At 35.9% G+C, this 20,535-nt stretch overlaps 1 protein-coding gene across 21 annotated transcripts in view; it reads right to left on the bottom strand.

Annotated features, from left to right (window-relative positions):
* Positions 1-20,535, bottom strand: part of SLMAP (sarcolemma associated protein) — a gene marked incomplete at both ends in the record, with an annotated part of 83,198 nt that overhangs the window by 29,711 nt on the left and 32,952 nt on the right. For 5 of the 21 annotated variants that reach the window (XM_082004703.1, XM_082004700.1, XM_082004689.1 and 2 more), the window contains 11 exons: positions 733-795; positions 5,112-5,162; positions 5,712-5,762; positions 5,849-6,017; positions 7,179-7,316; positions 9,003-9,143; positions 10,000-10,071; positions 10,359-10,454; positions 11,895-11,957; positions 13,544-13,580; positions 14,971-15,043. In XM_082004703.1, coding sequence (XP_081860829.1) covers positions 733-795; positions 5,112-5,162; positions 5,712-5,762; positions 5,849-6,017; positions 7,179-7,316; positions 9,003-9,143; positions 10,000-10,071; positions 10,359-10,454; positions 11,895-11,957; positions 13,544-13,580; positions 14,971-15,043 — 954 coding nt within the window. The remainder of the gene's footprint in view (positions 1-732; positions 796-5,111; positions 5,163-5,711; positions 5,763-5,848; positions 6,018-7,178; positions 7,317-9,002; positions 9,144-9,999; positions 10,072-10,358; positions 10,455-11,894; positions 11,958-13,543; positions 13,581-14,970; positions 15,044-20,535) is intronic. The other 16 variants (XM_082004705.1, XM_082004697.1, XM_082004706.1 and 13 more) reach the window with 6 other exon arrangements.

Raw genomic sequence — 20,535 nt, forward strand, 5'->3', positions numbered from 1 at the left:
TTGCAATTTTAATAGCACTTTTTTCATCCTCATGATATTTTTCTCCCAGTGCACAAAAAGTATTAACATCTTAAGTTTTTCTTTAATTATAGATAGGCAGACTGCGCTGTTTCATTACTCATTTTCAAAAGCCATTTGCTTTGAAAAACATGTTTCTCATTCCAGAATAACACATCTTTCTAAAGATTGGTATTGCGTATTTGTTATATTTTTCTTAAAAGAATCTCTTAAATTTCCACATAAAAATTATGGTCTTGTTTTCCTTTTTGTTCTTTATAATAACTAATTTGAAGAATGTGTAAGACCTTTAATTATCAGATAAATTCTAGACATGTGAAATGAAGAAAAGGCATCATTACCTTCTCTTTGTCCTACTGCTGCCACGATGTTTGCTTGAACTGACAGTTTTAGGCTTTCAACTTCTTACTTTAACAGTTGAAAAATTACACTCAGTTTGAAACATGTGGCAACATTACCATTTTACTGGTACCTTTTACTTGCTTTTACTGGTTGAGGACAATAATGGATTAACTGATCATTGCTTTGCAAGAGCAAAGGTTTCCTCTTACTACTACAGGCATCTGCTTAACATCACAATGCCACAATTCTACGCTCAGAATATTTCTGCTACTACAGAAATAGTAAATCGTAGTGACAAATTCTGGTTTTTATCCATCTTTTCCAGGTTTTCTGTGTTTTTAAAGCAAATGTGATGAACACTCTTGTACTCACTCTGACATTCTATGAACTGATGAATAAAAGTGCAGTCCCCTCCACTCTTTGAAAGAAAGTGCTCTAGTAAAGAAAGAAACACTGAAGTTTACATCTTCTTATCATTTTCAAATTGATGCAACAAAAAATTTGAAAGATATATTAACAATATTTGTAGTTGTGTATTTACAGTGAACTTTTGAAATCTGAGTTAATATGCAAGCAGACAAGACATGTAATTGAAATGATGTCTGAGTGATATTAGAAAATAGATTACTCTCTTGAACTGATCAGAAGAAAGTACTTTAACTGTGTTTTTCAAAGGGTACTTTTCAATACTAAAAAAATCTAAAAGCAGTTCTTAAGCATGATAAAAAGCCCCTTACCTCAATAGAAGCTATTTTTAAAAAAGACCTTTAACAAAATTTAATAAAAAACAATTACTAAAAGTCCAAACATTCTGCATTCGGCATTTGCTCTAGTGGTCATTCAGGTTAGGTGGTGACAAATGACTTCCACTAAGTTTCCATTGACAACTTCATAATTTTGACAAAAAGATTAATGCACATAAGTGATATTTAAATCACAATAAATTCAGAATACATAAGATGATACAATACTGAAACATGCAACTCTATAGCACTGATCTCTCTACTTCTACCCATTTGTTAATTCATAATCAGACACGGATAATGCAAATACCAAATCCAAGCATTGAAGAAATAAGAAACATGTATTTAACGTATATTCTTCACCAGTTTTTATAAGCTTTAAAAGGCCATTTAATAATTTTTCTTTAGTCTTCATGTTTATTCTTTGTATCTAGGTATCTATACCCTCTTGAAATGCAGAAACGTTTATTTTAAAAGTCTTGCTAAGTATCTCCCTTTAATTTTAAAACAAAATTTCACTGCACTGAAACAACAATTTTTGAAAGAAGGACAGTTCTGCAGTAGAGACCCTAAAACTGGGCTCAATTCTCAGGTTTACCCAAGTCCTTCTATGTGACCTTATTCAGCTCCCAACTCGATCAGAGTCTTGAACCTCTTCAAGTAAAAAGGTGCTAACACTTCCTTTCTGAAGAACCTCAAAAATCCTTTGACCTCAAGAGTCTAGCAATCTGAAAAGGCTGCTTTTTATTTCACAAACCAGCAAACTGTGTTACATTCTAACAAAATTGTTCATTCACTAGCTTCTGATATCAGAAGCTTAGCTGTTAAGATCAAATACATAACACTAAGCTTTACTGTATTTCAGAGTTACTTTAGAAAGTAAACTTTCTTCCTAAACCACAAGGACAAAGCTTTTAAAAGACAGCACAATGCCTGTAACAATTATTTTCTGTATTTAATGTTTTTTTTTTTAGCCTTTTAACATGATCCTCTAAATGACTTTACACAAATTTCTCCTATCTTTCTTTATATAATATATGGCTCACAAAACTTAAATATGAAAGCCAGGTGTGGAGCAACTCACTGAGAAACACACTGCTTATGGCAGTAACACAGTTCTACACAACCTTTAACAGTGGCATGAAGTATTAAGCAAGTTACTCTCTTCTGCACCAGAATTTCCATATGGGCAATGAGAGAAAATGAATGCCTAATCATCATCACCTTAATACACTTCGTTATAAAAAGACTCAAGAGAGGCTAAAGCATGAGTTCTTAGTTCCCCTACTCGAAGTATGGCTCTTTTAATGTTATGGACAGCCATAGAAAAAAAGTAATGTAAAATCCTTATTCTTGCGACAGCTAAGTAGTATGCCTATAAACACACCTTGACCTGAAGTTTTGAGACAGACAGACAACAGGAATCTTAAAAAGCATACTGATTTTACAGGGTTTTACTACCATTTTGCTCTTGGGAGTGGGGTGGGGTAGGTGTATATGAATACCTTTGTATACAGACAGAGGAGACTTTTTTTATTCCCTTACAGGCTATTTAGCACAAAGAACAAAAATTTTGAATTTCTGACTTCTGCCTTCAACTGTGAAGTCTTTCCCTTATGTAAATTATCTACAACCTCTTTCACTGCCAAAGTTGCTGAATCTACATTATAACCCCTAAATTCTTAACTCTACTAAAATTGCAAGACTACTCGGCAAAAATAACAGTAACTGCCTCCTGCTGCTTTCAAAAGAACAAAATCCAAAATCTGGCAAAGAAAGTTACTGCCCATCTGTCATTATATGAGGGCTAGATAAAGGACAGGAAGATGCAGAAAGGCACAGACTGTCACGGAGAGAACACAGGCCAGAAAGCTCTAAAACGCCAAAGCAATGTGGATGAACCAAGTATAGCAGAGATGCAGAAGAATGTGGTATAACAGATTAATTGAAAACATGGAAAACTACACTAAAATATAGAATAACAAAATAGCATGGGAGATGCATGACAGAAAAAGATGATATACTGTACAAACACACAGTGTTGAATAAGCAATTTCATGTTGTCTATTCATAATGAAAAAATTGGCAGACAGCTTCTTAAAACTCCCAGGTTTAAGCACAAGTTCTACTGTTACTCATAGGATGGAGGAATCTCTATCTTCTTGCATCCATCCAGATGACATTCTGACTCTCATGCAATCCAAAGTAAGTCAAAAAGGGATTGCTTCTTCAACTTTGACAAAAAAGTGAGTATCAGTGATATAAGAATATTTGTTGTATTTTCACATAATAATGAACTCAAATTTGAAATAGTATTTCAGACAATTTTTAAACTCAGGGTGATAAGAGAGAGCAGTATTAAAAAAAACTAGCAGGACATTCCTCACAACAATTTTAAAACAAACAAAACCACCTGTTTGTTTTAAAAAAATCCTATTTAGTGTGATGTTACGAAGTATTTCTCTAAAAGAATACGTATTTGCACTCAAAACTTGAAAACTTTTAGTAAACATTTCAATTTAGCTCTATGCTACTTTTGTTCACAGTATTGCAAGTTTTTCTAATAATCTTCAACAACCTAACTTTCAAAGTCTTTTTACAGTTTATATGATTAGAATGAAGAACCACAATCCCTATAGAGGACCTCAGTTTTGCTTTGTAAAGAAGTTAATTGTTTCCTGGGGTGGAAGATTTAAAAAAATTATAAGTAAATTTACGTCTTAACCATTCTATCAAGCATTAAGAGTATTACCAACCTAAAATTATGCATCAGCAAGATGAATCTATCTAAAAACAAAGTCTGACAGTCCAGCCAACTGGGAACAGACATTAAGTCCCCTGCTTGCTAGTCTCAGCATGCGTCATAGCTAAGTGCCTAAAACACTAAGACATTAAGGGATATCTAGCACTTTAGATTAAGGGGAGGTTTTTGAACAGCTCCTGTCAGCGTTTAACAGACCTCTCCTCCTGCTCCAAATAACAGAGACACATGAGGTTATGCCATGATTAACTACTTTTACTTTGATATTGGTCTCCCTAGTTAAGAAGCTCTTCATTTATAATACAAAAAAAGGTAAAAAGCTAAGAATTACAGCATGGAGAGTTTTAGAATTTTGTTTCAAAAACACATACAGTAATTCTTAAACACTGTGAATATTAGTTAAAACCATGAGTTCTTTTAGAAGTGCCCCAACTTTCCAACTAATACTACCACAATTTCTCAGAGCTATCTAGCAAGGCACAGCAAATGCCTAAGAAAGCTTTAATTTAAAATTAATGTAAGAGGACAAATATATCTACACATCTTAGCCAATGGAACAATTTAGTGAATTTAGAATTATAACCGGAATAATCTTTGCTATATGTGATATTGGACATAGTTTTATCAGACAACTTTATTAAAAATCTTCAAGTGTGTGTTATGACACATTAGTTAAAATACTTAGCTTAAACTAACTGGTCTTTAAAAAAACCCATCAGTTAGTTCAAGCTGTATTCATTCCTGTTTTACATAAAGACATTCCTGAGTTTTTAAAAAAGTTAGTTTCCACGATTTATATCTTTCATACACTCACATTTTTCATATGTTATAGTTAGAAAAAAAAGTTTTGCTGACTTTACTTACCATACCCAATTTACTAGAAAAATGGTATATGTCTGTATTGCAAGGGAAAATAAAATTAAGAGGAAAAAAGTCAATGAGTTTTCCACTTGCTTGCGTCACAAACCTGACATAATTCATTAGACTCCTATCGATTCCAGTGAGAGTCCAAAAACAAGCAAAAAAAAAAAAAAGACGACTTCCAAGTTGGCTCATTACCTTTTACAGAACTTCCTACAAACATCTAGACTGAAAGTCTAAGCAAAAAATGCTGGTCAGAGGAGTGGACAAATTCAATTTCCTTTTTTAAGAGAATGTTATTTCAAGTAAAACTTTAGAGAACATTTTGAATTTGTTCATCTTCAAACATCAACCGTAAGACAAAAGGTAGCCTTAAGATACACTACCTTTCTCTGTGCTCCCATTAATTTTAGGTATGAAGTCGTCAACTTGTATGCCTAGGATTAAGAAAGGGTATTATTTCTGAAACCAAGCAAAATGTTTTGGGTTTTGTTTCTTTACAAATACAGCACTGTGAAATGCATCTGGCTTTTCATACTACCTCCTCCTTCAAAGTGTCTAATCAAAACAGGCAAAATTTAATGTGTTTTCTTGCACTACAGATCATGTTCCTATTTGTTCAAACATATAAGAGGTTACTATCATCCAAAGAATTACTGCCTACTAGCTATATATATGAAATCCTTTTATATAAATATGTATATAAAAACCTTCAAAATCTTGGAGCTGAGGGAGCACAAACAGGGCTCTAAATTGAGCAATGACCCAGAGTCTGAACACTCACAACGGCAGTGCCCTCTACTGGCATTCTGTTGTGGCCACATGGCCTTCAGTGGTAACAAGTGACACCGGGAAGAACGCACTACTAAGGTAAATGTAAAATATTATTCTTTTGCCAGACACCTAGACTACAAGATTATTATAATAAAAATAATTGAACACAAAATCTGGAAACCAGCTTGAAATAAGAAACTGATCACACCTACCTAAGCTGTTGTGTTCTTTAAGAGTTTTCTCTTGAAGATGTTCTAACCGTACTGTAAACAGAAGTCCAAGAAAAAGATATTTCACAGATTAAAAGAAAAACAAAATAATCAAAGTTTCTTCCCCACTAGTGACTAACCTTGTAAAGCAGTTAGCCGCTCATTGGTGAAGTCATTATCAGCTTGTAAAGCTTCTATTTTTGCTTGAAGCTCTTGCTCTCTCTCTTCCATTTCATCTATTTTATGCTGCAATTCTTTTTTCTCAGCCAGTCCTTTCTGTTGGATTTCTTCCTGTCTTCCTTCTGCTACCTGCTCAAAAAAAATTTAAAAAATCCCCAAACAAATCAAAATTAACATGTAAAGGAATAGATTTCCTTGATTTTTGTATACCTAAATGTACACAAGTAACTTTCTTTGCTAGAGTCAGATAAAGAAAATTGAAAAAATGCAAAATTCTTCTACTGTTATTTTTCTATAAACTTCACTTCAAGCGCAAGAACAGGGAGAAAGAATCTCAAAACATCTTAACTAACTTTTTGTGTGAGGAACCCAAGTTTTACAAAAATAGTACCAGGGTCCAAGAACTAAGAAACACCCAAAGTCTCCCAGCATCTCAAATAATTTAAAACCCCAGAGTCCTCCTGAACTGAATATACATTGCACAGACCAAGCTGATTGAAAGCCACATTTTTTTCCTTGCTGGATTTCATGACAATAAGTTTCAAAGACTCTCCTCCTTCAAAACTAGGTAATAAGTTTCAATTTTGATCTTTCTGTGTATACTCATCATCAGCAGTAATTAACTCATAATTGGGAAACCAATGGTCTTCAGACCAGCAATTTAACATTTTAATTTGGAAAGAAAAATCTGTCTCAGGTGCTGAACTAGGACTCAAAGAACCTAAGTTCAAATTCCAGTATTTATCCAAGACAAATGCAACAACTGTCTTAGGTCTACAAAGAAAACACTACTACATTCCTCCTGCACGTCTGCTATTTATCTAGATTGGAGACTCTTTGGGAACAGGCTTTATCATACTGTGATTACTTTGTTCTTCAGCACAAAGGATCTTTAAATATTAATATGCTTAGACGTTTAGTTTAGTAACAAACCTGAGAGCATGGCTCCTTACCCCTGGAAGCTGAGCCATGTTATTACTATGTGGTAGTCTAGGTATGTTTGTAACTGCACAAAGAGGCAACATGAAATGCAAATTGATTTCTAACTCTAGTTTTCATTCTCATTAACAAAAAGGGAACCTTTTTAGCAATTTACTTAACTGATGACACTTCCAAGTATATTAAATGTAAACCACAAGAATATGTAAAAGATGATGCGCATCTTTCTTTCATTTACCTGTTGTGTAAAAAAGTTTCTTAACCCTTGATTGCTACATTAGAAATTAAATTGTATTTATTTGTTCCATGCATTATAGTATCATTATAAGCCAGATGAAGTTCTGTCATTACCTTTAGCTTGTCAGAAAGATCTTTAATTTCATTTACAGCTCCATTGTACTTATTAGCTAATTCTCTTAATTCTTCCTGAGTCCGCTCATTCATTTCTTTGAGGTGAGTACATTCATCTTCTGTATTACTTAAACTCCGCTGTAAGACAGAATTATTATGCAATAAATAAAAAAACAGACTAGTAACCTACCAAACACTGAAGCTGACCTATTTTTTCCAAAAAGTATATGTAACTAATCATATTTAACTGCTTTGCTCCTAATCATTAAGTCTAATTTAATTCATTAATAATTAATCATTAAGGCTAATTAAGCCCTAGCAAAAACACTATGTATACAAACCTTTGTAATGTTCTACATAAAGAACAGATTATGTGAAAAGATATTAGCTTCATGCATGTGTAAAAAAACCACCCCAATCAAAAAATGTACAGTAGGTTATAAAATTAATTGTGATTGATAGGAATAAAGAACCCAAACATGTGATCCCCATCTTCCTCATTTTCTTCTGTTTTATGATAAACTGTGAAAGTTTTACAATATCTTGTGATTCAATGTAATCGATAGATTTCATCATACATTTCAGCCAGCTTAAAAGCCTTCAGCCTTCTTAAAAGAAGATTTAACACATTATATAAGCCAAATGGCTCCATGGGAATATTCTAAATCTTTTTCTGAATTCCATAATGTAGAAAGGCATCTAAACTAAGATCCCCTTACTCAAGGGGCAGCTGTGTCTTCAGGAGGCAAGGAATGATCCAAAGTTTACATCAGCTGCTGATAAGCAGAACAACTAAATGGTGTATAGAGTTTCCTGCTCACAGCTCAAGATGTGTTTCTTCATTCATACAAAAAAAGCTCTTAGTTCTTCACCACCAAAACAAACCAAAACACCTTTAAACAGAAGTGCATTCAAAACTACATTACATAATACTTAAAGGAAAACTTTCAACCAGGAGCCAACGATTTTTCTGTGTGGAGAGGAAAGTACGTGGCAAGAAGCGCTCAAGCAAATCTCTTACTAAAGCTAAATTAATTTTTCTGCCCCAAGAGTCAAAGTAAAGAGCAAAAAGTATAATAAGTAAGTCAGAAGATTCTTCTCTTAGTATAGGATTGGAAAGGAGAAGAAGGCTAGAAGTAAACATAAAACTCCAACCTTAATAAACCTGTCAAGAACTATTACAATATAAGAAGGTGTATTTAACTGAAATCTCATAAGGTTATTTACTACAGCACTATATGCATCATGTCCTCTGAAAAGCATGAAGAGGGTAGATGCTTTGAGCACTTAATTTTAAGTCTTATGATGTTTCTTGATCTAAGGGAACATAGCAAATAATGATAATGGAAAGAGAAAATAAATCAAAAGATATTAAGGAGAGATATTATAGGGGCAGAAGTCTTATTTGAAGAAGTGTTGTCCAACACTTTGTAATCTTAAAAGCTCATTCTTAAGTGTAATTTGTATGTGCGGTTAAGCTTACGTTTCCATAAATTTTACAGTTTAAACAAGGTCTAACAGCATTTTTTCTAATGTATGTATGTTATTTTCCCCACCTATTTCTCACACATACTAACTTCTGTAAGACAGCTTCATGAATTTTGAAATTCAGCAGAAAAAGAAGGTTGAAGTATAGTTTCTCATTAACCTTTTAACAATCTAAGTATTGTCCAATGGGAGCAATAAACACTACTACTAAATAGTATAGCAAGTGCCACAGTACAACAAATACTGGCATATTACAGGCAACAAAACAGGGATCTAAGTAGCAGCAGTTATAAATATTTCAGCATTTCCAGTAGACTAGGCATGAAACTGCAGTACCTCCACTTCAGACAGTTTTCTGACCACTTCAATTTTCTCCTGAAGGACCCGCCTCAGGGACTCTTTGGCTGTTGTCTCATAGTTGTGTTTGTCTTCTTGTAACGCTATAAGCTCTTTTCGTATACTGTCTTCTGTTTGATTCTGTACATATAATTCAGATACAAAGACAGAATATAAATAAGTATTTTGCTGATTAAATATATTAGATTGTGATAAGACCTGTTCTATTCCAAAATATTTAGCAATTTCTGGTAGATAGGAAAACATTACAGATAAATCAGGGATCAAAGATCCTTGACATGACTGGGTGTAAACCAGTTATTTTTTGAAGTGCATGTATGGCAGCATACATTCAAGAATCAGCTTTGATTATAGGAAAACTGTGGGGTGTTTCTGGACACTGCTAAGACAACGTCAAGCCTAGGAGACCTACAGTTTGAGAAACCAGAGACCTACAAGGTCTCATCTGAAAGACCTCAAACAGGACCTGCAAAAAAAGTTCTTATAATGTAAGCACTTGAGAGGAAAATAAAATAAAAAATAAAAAATTAAGGCAGGCATAGGTGGCCTAAACAACAATCAAGGCAGGACATACTTGCTATTCTGCCTCTGAATATCAGACAGCTCATTGATAATGCCTTTTTTCAAATCCATATTTGGAAAGAAACATCCATAGGAAATGGGACAGAATGGTTGCCTCTCACGAATGACAAAAATTCCTTTTCTGTATTTCATTACATACACATTTATATGCATATACAAAAGAAACCATTTGGGATCAAAATGCTGAAAAATAGCCATTTGTCTAGATTTAAAGTGAATCCATGAAATACAGAACAGATCTACAGTTTTCCTGCTATTCAGATTAACAAAATTACACAGGCTTATTTCAGAAAGTTTATGTTCCAACTGCTTTCGTATAACTAGCTAATTTCAAAACACTTCGAAGAGCTATCTTTCAGCATTCCTAATATTCAACTTTAAGTGAACTACTTACCTTTGAACATGCCTGTAATTGATTTCCCATAACCTCTAATCTTGATAGCAGCCTGTCTTCATCTATTAAAGCCTAGCAGAGAAGAAGTATTACCTTAGTATTAACATGTGCTTTATGTAGTTCCAGTAGAGTTCTGCTTTAAAGACTTTAATTTTATTGGAGTACTTACTGATAGCAGTTATTTCAAACTGGTACATAAACACTAAATGTATTAAAAATTATCTTTTGCACAGTTTGAGAATCACCACAAGCTTTTAATTCCTTCTGCTGCTTTTTTCCTATCGTTTATAAATTAACAGCTAAAATTTATACACCACTGCGTATCTCAGTCCATAGAGGAAAAGGATGCCTGCAAATACCTGCCAACTAGTATCTGAAGCCTCTTGTGTGACAGCAAGTAGTCGCTGAAGGGTTGCCAACTTCTGTTCTAACATTTGTTCCCGATGTAAGGCTTCCTATGAAGAGAGGAAAGAGCAGAGCACCAGTCAATTGAGCTACAACTCAGAAAAACAGAAGCAATATAAGAGATAATAAAATACAGGGAAAAAATGGAAGGGTGAGTAGCAAGTGTTGTCACACATTCAAAACTTTCAGCCCATTCCATTTTGTCCATCCATACACTTACCCGGGTTATTTTAATTAGAAAATGTTATCCTATAACCTCAGGATCCTAAAAACCTTCATTTTTCATGCATATGTTGCACATGCTGAATACCCATAGTAACAAGTTACTCTTTCCAAGACTTAAAAACACTTTGACTTTTATCAGTAATTTGAGTAATAAAATTCAAAACACCAAAAGGCAGCTTGGCAGCTCCCATGCAATGAGCTGTTAACAGGTCACAAAAGAAAAATGCCAAGCAAGAACTACTATTTTTGTTTTACGACAGTAAGATAGAGCATCTTCGTTAACAATTCCAGGACACAGAGAATGAACAGATTGGTGAGCGAGTATGTATTTTGCCTTTCAAGAAAAAGCATCTGCCTGAGCTGCTTCCTGCTATGTTGGCAAATACATATAATATTAGTATCTGTCTCAAAAGCCTCATCATTGATGTGAACAAATAAAAATTGCCACTACCCAAGAAAAACAGGCAAAATAAGTCAGTAGAACTATACATAAACTAAAGCTATATGGAATTTTCCAGCAAGAATGTTTTCACATCCTTCCCAGAAAGCTGATTTTATGATCCTTTCTAAAGAGTTTTTTACATATGTTAGCACACACATAACATATGTGCTGCCATTTTGCAGTCTAAACCTTTTGTGACATGATATCTTAGGAAAAAAACACACCTATTAAAACTGACACAGGCACAGGCACAGAAAGGCTGGGGATGACAATGAGGAATAAAAGCTACCAGCTCTGTCCCATCCTTGACACTTCCCAATAAATACAGGGACAGAAATATTCACACTAAGAAATTATATTCACAGAAACCAACTAGTTCTTGACACATGAAATGATCTCGTTTTGCCATTCTTCTGTTCTGCCAAAACTTTTACAGGTATACACAGCACATCCACAGCAGCAGATGATGCCAAAAATATTGGGAGAAAAAAAAAATTTGGGACAGTGAAGTAGGAGAGGAGAAAGGCCAGGAAAAGCAGATATATCGTGTTCAGGGAGCCTTCTATTAAAAAAGGGAGCTTTCAGGTTTCTTTTATAGAAGTCACAGTTCATATTGCTCATGCAATACCCCAAAAGTTCACATAGAACAATACTATGTCCAATCACAACATGTTTTACATTATTTCAGTACAGAAAAAGGTAGTTCAATGCTTATTATGTTCTGGTTTACAAATGCAAGCCAAAGACATACAGAGCGTAAGATCTGTGTTTTGAACAAAGATGAAATATTTAGCCAAACTAACGCTGTCAACAGACAAATTACCTGTAGATACTGTGAAAGCTGAAACAATTCCTGAGAATACATACTGGGAGTGTTAGCAGCAACCTGAAAAATAAAAGACTTTAAGAATCAAAATGGTTTTGGATTTTCATTAAACTCAAGTAATGCAAAATTAATAACTTAAATCTAGTCATGGAAGTAGTCTTAAGATTATCTAACAAGTGGCATTTTCAATCATTTACTGTCCTGCTACTTTTTTTTTTTTTTTTTTTAAATCATAGAACTTCATCTCTGGACTGAGGTCCCACTGTGATAATGTCCTTACAGGTTCCTGGCGCATTGGTGGTTCAAAGAGTTTAAGGGTTTTGTTTCAGCTTTAAACTGACAAAGAAGAAACAAGGTGCATAAAGTTGAAGCCATTCAACCCAAGGACAAACAGAAATCAGAGGATTCCAGAATTGAAAATAAAGTCTCTCATTTTCCAATTCCATGTCATCGTCTCACACACACACACACACTTCATCGCATGTTTTCTGTTGACTTATTACCTTCTTCATTCCCCTTTGTAAGTACCTGTTTCAGATTTGGGGAATACCTATGTTGTCTCTAATCACAACTGTTCTGGCTGTACATTAGCACCATCACTTTCCTTGATTTTTATTTAAAGTTTTACTACGCCGTGTCACTGCCACTGCAAGGCTTAACAAAGCCTATTTTTTGGTAAGTCTTACTTTATACTTTGTCTCCAGTCCCAGAAACCGTTACGAACTTGGGAGGGGGGTGGCAAACGTGTTTATTTACTAATTCCTGTAGGCTCTGCCCACACTGACTTAATTTTGAAGCTGTTTGAAAAAGTTATACCTGCAGTCCCTCCTCAGAATTTCTGCCCTTGCCCTGGATTCAAGCTACATAGGCTGTTTTGAAACCACAACATAAATGTAAAGTCTATGAACTCCTCAGGTTGCTGACTTCACAAATAAGTTTCCGTAGTTTCTCCAAATTTTGTTCTTTACATTTAAAACTCTGATTCAAACATATTTAAGTTAATCCTTCTTTTTCACGGTTAGACAGATAATCAATTCCTGTCACTTGTCTCGAGGGGGTATCTATTAACAGCTTTTCTACAAGTCAATATTATCAAAATTGAGTTTAAAATTACACTAGACATTACTGACTCCGTGACTCTACAGTGAGTGACTCTGGCTGTACAAGAGGAGCAGAGAGGTCTGGTCTCAGTCTTCCTCTGGAACATGTGAGAGCACTTTCCAGCCTGTCAAGTGCAGCTTCTCCTCCATAAAAAACAAGATACAAGGACAACAGACCTCACCCAAACACCAAATCATAAGCTACTCTTGGGTGCCACAGAACAGATCAAGTATCAAATTATGCAGTACCCAAGACCTGTTAGCCAGTTAACCTGTACCTGGAAATTTAGCCATCTTAACATCAATTTCCCTCCCCCTCCAAAGCCACATTTCAGGTGACACATTGTAAGTCGTCAAGCTATCTTAAAGCATACACTGCAATGCTGCACTACTTTCTCTACCTCAAATGTCACTCAAAATATGAAACTAGGTAAAAACAGGCAGAGGAGAACACAGCTAAATGTAACTGGACTTCACCATTTCTTCAACAAGTCAGAAAACAGCATGTGGCTGAATAAGGCAGAAAACAGCAAATTACTGAATTACCTTGTCAACAGGACTTGGTAATGGAGCATGGATAACACTAAAAGAAAAAAAATTTAAAAGTGAACACAAAGCGCAGAATAACAGTTGAAAAATCCAGAAGATCCCTAGTACTGTGTGTTTAATCAAGATGTTTCGTATTTTTAAGTTTATTCTTCACATAAAAATGAAAAATCAATATACAAACATGCAAGGACAGTTAATACTATGCTGAGTGATGTTTTCAAAGTTACAGAATTATTTTCAAATTATAAATCCAGGGTCTATTCTAAAAAGTCTCTTTACCAACTTTTATTTCAGTAGTTACACAATATTTTATTTTTTAAAAACTTAAATTTATTAAGGTTTAAACCAATTTACATGCATAAAACAATAGCTATGAAGAGACAGTGGATATACCACTCTCATTTACAAATTCATCAAACTGAGTAAAATAATATTTGGTAACTTACAGATTTTTGTATACTTTCACTAGAACAAATACTATACTTAATTTTTTAGTTCTGATGAAAATGCAACACCGTACATTTCTACGATTTCTTATTAGGACATGCAGTTACACTGAAAGTTTCCCATAGTAATTTATTTTGACTTATCTTCCCAGAAGCAAAGACACCCTAAAGCATCATGAAATATTTCTGGATGCTAATAATAAAAGAATATTTAAATAAACAATCAAAACCATACAATTGCTGGGGATGAAAGATAACTAAAATTGTGTCATTTGTAATTTGCACTCAGTTACTACAAACAAAATGTTCACATTTTTTTTGTTTCTCCTGCTCTTTGAAATTTTCTCCACATATATACAGAAAACCCTCTCAATATTCATTTGAGTTTCCAAACATTATCCCATTCAACATATTTTATGATTTTTTTCTTTTTTCCCTCATGCCAAGCACAGATTTCTTCCATTGTGACACCAAGTAACTGTATCATGAGGACACATTATATTCTTCAGATAAGTAATACAGTAAACAGTGTTATGTGTACACACACAGGGACACCATTAGCTTCACTTTAGTGCAGTCTACGTGCATTCAAAGGAACAAAAATAATAATCCCAAATAAAAAAAGAAGACGGAAGGAGGATTTGCTCATTTGCTTTCTTCTTTCCTGTATCTTCTTGTGATAATACCCATGCCAGTACACTAAACCACAACCAGTCAGAAAAGCACGACTTGATAAGAACTTCTTTATTCTTTTACAGAACTTTTTTATTCTTTCATAGTTGCCTTAATTTCTAACAGTGACAAGCAAATGAGATTTATTTTTCATAGTGCCTGCAAAAGAACCATGCTCTCAGTTATTTTCTTTGCATGACCGCAGGAAAAGAAATGTTCCTATGCTGATTTTAAACAGAATAGCCATCAAATCCTCATTATACAGTAGTTTATTTTTGTTACAAATGAATGGATATTTATTCTTACTCTGATCGCAATCGAGCTTCCATTCCATCTGGAAGAAACAGTTTGATTGTGGAGACTATACATCCATGGGTAACTGAAAAGAAATAAATAGTCAGTCATCATGATTCGTTACTATTTAATTATAAGTTCAATGGCTAATGTTATAGTAACCAAGCAAACTGTCATAAGAAACTCTGAGGCAGGGAAACAAGAAGAGGCATGAAAGCCTTCAAGCACCAGTGCCTGTGTCTGCCTTCTCGGACCTCCTCTGGAGACAGGAAACTTTGTCGTTAGAAACTTGAAGTGGTCATGCTGTGTACTTAGTCCTGGCTGCGAAGCAGTTCCAGTTCCAATTCTTCCACATGCAGCAATGCCTGCGAGATGTCTTTACTGCAGCAAGTTAAAAAAGTTAACTGTATGTTTTGATCATAAAATGAGGAAAAAGGAAGGCATCTCAGCTGTGCTAGGTAACGGGAATGCAGAAGTACAAACAAAACAATGAGCTACCTTTTGGACAAGATTCCTATGAGCATATGCAGGGACTGAAATGGCAACACATCCAATCTGTCACCAGACACTCACTCCAACGTCTGGGACTTGCCAAGTGATTGTTACTTACAAACACAAGGATCAAAAAGGGAACACAGAGGAGGAGTGCAGGAACCACCGAGAAGTGCATCCTCTCGAACACTATGAGCAGCATCGTTCAAGACAATACGTCTCTATTTTGGTATGCTCATAGTACACGTCTAATGCGCAGCCCTAGACAAGCGGCCTCTCCTTTCAGAAGGAAAAAGCTTGCTTCTGCAGGACTAAAGATTCTTTGAACTCAAGAAAGATCCTAAGGAATAAGATGAGGAAATGCAGTATTTGATTCTCCCATCAAGTTTCAATTTCTCTTCACAGTGTTTCCCAAAAATGTTACTGATACCAATTCAATGACATTGCAAACAGTCAAATTACATTGTTTGTTTTTTTTTCTTGTGCAGTTCTATAAATTGGGAAGTAAAAATTATTTCCAGTTACATGTAAAGAAAGATAGACGTGGTTCCCAAAACACTACCGCAAGCTAGGTACAAGTAAGTTTATGGTCAACTATCGTCTACCACTATACCTAAAGCACCCACCAACATGCAAAGACAAATAGCTGCTCTACTTTCATGGTTATTAATATCAGCAAAACAGTTAATCTGGCTTTAAAAAAAAAGGGCAATGGGTGTTTTAGGACAACGGTAGTACTCCAGGGAAAGGAGACAGGTCTTTGAGGAAGCTACCTCAATAGAATCTAAAAATACAGGAGAAATGATCCAACTAAACAGAGTTGTTCTTAACCTTTATTCAGTGCTAAAAGTTAATGCTTTGCAGAAGTATCCTCTTGGCTACAGCACCTTGTTTTTTCAAGCTGACCCAGTAAAGTATTAAATTTACATGCCAGGGAAGAACAGACGGGACCTTATTCTCAAAACAGATTAATCCATGGGGTTTGGGGTCTTTTTTGGCTTTAGACTTGGGTCCCCAGAATTCACAAATCTGTTCACGCAAAAACATAAAAAACCATACATTAGCAATATTAGATGTAGCATGTAACACTGACACAGCTTGCATAATGAAGAATCTTTCCTTTAAGACATAAAGAAGAAATTAGTGATTTCAAGAAGAAAGCATTAGGATGTCTGAAATTAAAGACCAACAGACGGCTTTACTTTCGGGTCATATATCAGGTAGGTCTGCTGAGATTATATAATTCTGAACTTTTTCCATCAACATGCAGACTGAAAAAAGAAACCTCCTAAAAGCTGCAGGAGCTTTATTTGTGTAAAAAGTTAAGAGATAAAGGTGATTTAGTAGAGGGTCTCAAATAGACAGTGACTACAAAAAGGTATCAAACATTTTGATAGGTTCATAAAATAAAAATAACAACAAAAGAAAAACCCCACACACTCTGTCCTTTAGCTATTACATAATTATAATTGGAAGAATAGTGAGAAAGCCTAAGGAAAAGGTAAAGCAACATATAAAACATTATTATAGTGATGACTGGACAGGATTGTAGTAATTATTTAAATTCTACTCTATGTTATTGCTTTTGGGGAATAAAAAAAAAGCAGTAAGGCAGCCCCTGGTTGCCAAATGGGGCTGAGAAAATCCTTCCCGAACTAAAACAGATTCCCTCCTCTCCCCGCGTCCCATGCGACACGCCCCGCACTCACCTCCCGGGGCTCAGGCAGCGCTGCCGGGGGCGGCACGTCCGCGCCTCTCCGCGCCCCGCAGCGCGCGCGGAGGCACGGGCTGCCTGCGAAGCTGAGGTGCCAGGGCGGCGGCGCCAGGGGGCGCCCCAGGCCGGCAGCCGCCTGCTGGGGCACGGCGGCGCTACCGGCAAGGGGCCCCCGCGGCCAGGCCGCCTGGCGCGGCAGCCGCCTTCGCTGCTAACCACACGTAAGGTAAAAAACCCCCAACTAACCCTATTCCTGCTCGATTTGCGCTGCGAAACTTCAGTCACACACTTGCGGCATCACTCAAACACGTGTGTTGAAGCGTGTGACAGTCACAACTCCAAAAACCCACCGAGAGTTGCCCGGCACCCCGAGGAGGGCTTTATGGTGCAAGGAAGCATAAAAACAGGCATAAAGAAATAATTGTTGTGTGCCTCAAAATTTTTGCATCAGAGAGACTATTTGCAAATGATGCTCTCATTTTCACTCGTTGATGGGATAGCAGCAGTCGTGGCAATAAGTAAAACAGCCCTAAGGAACCACCTCTCTCCCCCTGCGAGAGCTCCACGTATTCGACACGCGCCATGCGCTGGGTTTCCTCATCTGCACAGGCTTCTTCAGACACCACACGAGAGAAAAGGGCTATTAGCAAGAAGAGTCCAAACTTGACTAGGGAAAAAAGTCCATAAACTGTATTTGAACTAGTCATCCAGTATTCTTTGACCCGACTTGAAAGCCGGCTGTTCCTTTCCACGCAGGGAAGTCACCACCAGCTACCTCTGGGAATGCTCTGGCACTGGCTGGGAAACTTAGGAAGCGCTAAAAGAATATAAACCATGCTAACACGGGGAAAAGCACGGTAAAATGATCACTAGGTAAGTACTGTATTAAGGAGAGGGAAATGAGCAGGCCTGTGTGCTTGTTAGCAATCTAACAAGTGGACAAGCAAGGAGGTGGGAGGGTTGGAAACGTTTCTCTGGGGCCTGTTAATGACTGCAGCTCAGCAGCAAGAAGCGGAGGCATCGGCGCTCATAGATGATATCCTGAAAAATCACATACTGAACGTGCCACTATTTTAATGAACCAATTCAAGACCATATTTGCAAGGAAATTACTTACTAAAACACAGCCTGAACAATAAAATATAAATAAATGTATTCCAGCAATATTTACACAATTCAGAATTTACATAGGGAAGTAAACTTTGCCGATCCTGTCATTACCTTATAATTACATACAGAAAAATGCTGAAATGTCTTGTGCAAGTAAGGCATTATGTAAATACCAGAATACAAAATGGTTTTAAAGGGAATGACTAATTTAAAAACTACTTTCATGTCTGTTTTGTTAGTAGATTAGATTAACAGTAACATCTAAGATTACCGAAATGAACTGGTGAAAAAAAATGTGTTTATATGCATTCCAACTGCATTCATGGGTAAACACTTTAACTGTGATGCAGCTGTTTCATGCCCCAGCACGATGATACAATCTTCATTCATTGCTTGGGGGAGCATGAAGAGGGAGAAAAGCAAACTTGTATGCTCTTCCTCATTAGCTAGCTCAACACATGCATGAGGAACAGGAATACAGTTCCCATGTTCAAAGTTAGAGAAGAGGAAAAAGAAGGCTGCACAACCTGATCGCTCATTACCAAAATGCCAGGTCACTGGGATTGTGTTTCATAAAACTAACATAAAACCACTGGGCAGAAGTACTGGCAAGAATTTGCGTACGATGAACCTTCCACAAACTTTCACATAAACTAACTGCAAATAATTGCTGATAAAAACAAATTAACTCCAGTTCTCCTTCCAACTAAATCTTAAATTAAAAATTGATTTGGGTCTAAATACACATGAAGAAATTTAGCTTCTTTTAGCAAGGACAGAATCTTGTCAAATGAGTATTTCCAGATTCGTTAGATGCGATGTACTCCTTTGATTTATTCCATGTATACTGCAAGTATTCATAAATAATGGCAATCACTTCACATGAAATAACACTTTAAATAACTCCCAGACAATTACAACTAGACATCCAGGAGTTAAATCTTTGCAATATCATTTTTGAGATAAGTGAAACAATGCAATGTGACCTTCACTACCATGAATCACTCAAAAATATTATAGCTCCAGAAGCTCTATGACAAAATACTTAACCACCTCCATTGCTTAACAATGTTTTCTTTAAAGATGTGTTCATTAACCTTGCTCTGCTACTTCAGACTGAGAACTATAAGCTACCTGGCTAAAGACGGATAGAATTTGAGAGTAACTGACTGAGCAGGCTTCACATTTTTGATTGGTTCACTTAATGACGTTTAAAAATTCTTACTGTTGTACTATGGGTTGATTTGTTGAGTTCCAAGGGGGTTTGGTTTGGTTCGTGAGGGTTTTTTTTTGTTTTGCTTTTGGTTTTTTCCTTAAAAGAACTTTATCATCAGCATTTAAATTTAACATTATCTTTTATTTCATTCTTTCCTAATATACTCCTCTTTAAGGCTAAGCTCTATGAAGGTCTTGTTCAGAAAAATAGCGAAGTGGAAGAGCAGTGATGGCAGTTTTGCCATTTTATTGCCAGATCTATGTGTTACTGGATTAGGACTCTTCAGAACACAGCCAGAACATCGATGCTTTCAGAAAGTAACAGACCTAATAGGTAACTTTTTAAAGTCTTGACAATATTGATTATAATCTAGTAATTCACATACAGACCAGTCTTCAGAAAGAGAAATGACTCCTGAAACACTGTACATAAATGCAAAAGAAGAGAGACAGAGGCTGCATTTTTATTGATTAAACACAGATATATAGCTATTACCACAACACAAGATTCCTTGAGCATGCATACTGGGCAGAGATACCAAGAAAACAAAACCAAACGAAAATCCCATCACCTTGTTTTTCAGCTAGCAACATTTTACTATCCTCATTTTGAAGTACCTGCAGAAACCAAAGTCAGTAGCAGTCACAGAAAGAAAAATAGGTTTCTTGACAAGGATGAAATTAGCCTGTTTCAAACTTATGCTGAGTACTTTATCAAGAAATGCAGTTTCATACTTCTACCACATTACTAGCTGAAACTTTAGGGTTCGTAGGCTTGTCATAAAGGTAGTTACAAAAATAAAATAAATTAATTTAAAAAATGCAACACAAAAAACCCCACAGAGCACTATGCACACATGCCAATGCTGCACTTTTAAAACTGTAAATTAATTTAAGTGAGGCAATAGCTAAACAGGTGGTCTCAGTTGAGCCTCCTTCTCTGGATCTGCATTTCCACGACACACACTAGCACCCATACAGCCACAGCAGAAGGTGGGCTGTGGAAGCAACCCTGTTAAAATCTACTTGGTGGGGGTGGGGGGGTA

This window comes from Phaethon aethereus (assembly GCF_964289735.1).
Source record: "Phaethon aethereus genome assembly, chromosome: 11".
Classification (NCBI taxonomy): domain Eukaryota; kingdom Metazoa; phylum Chordata; class Aves; order Phaethontiformes; family Phaethontidae; genus Phaethon; species Phaethon aethereus.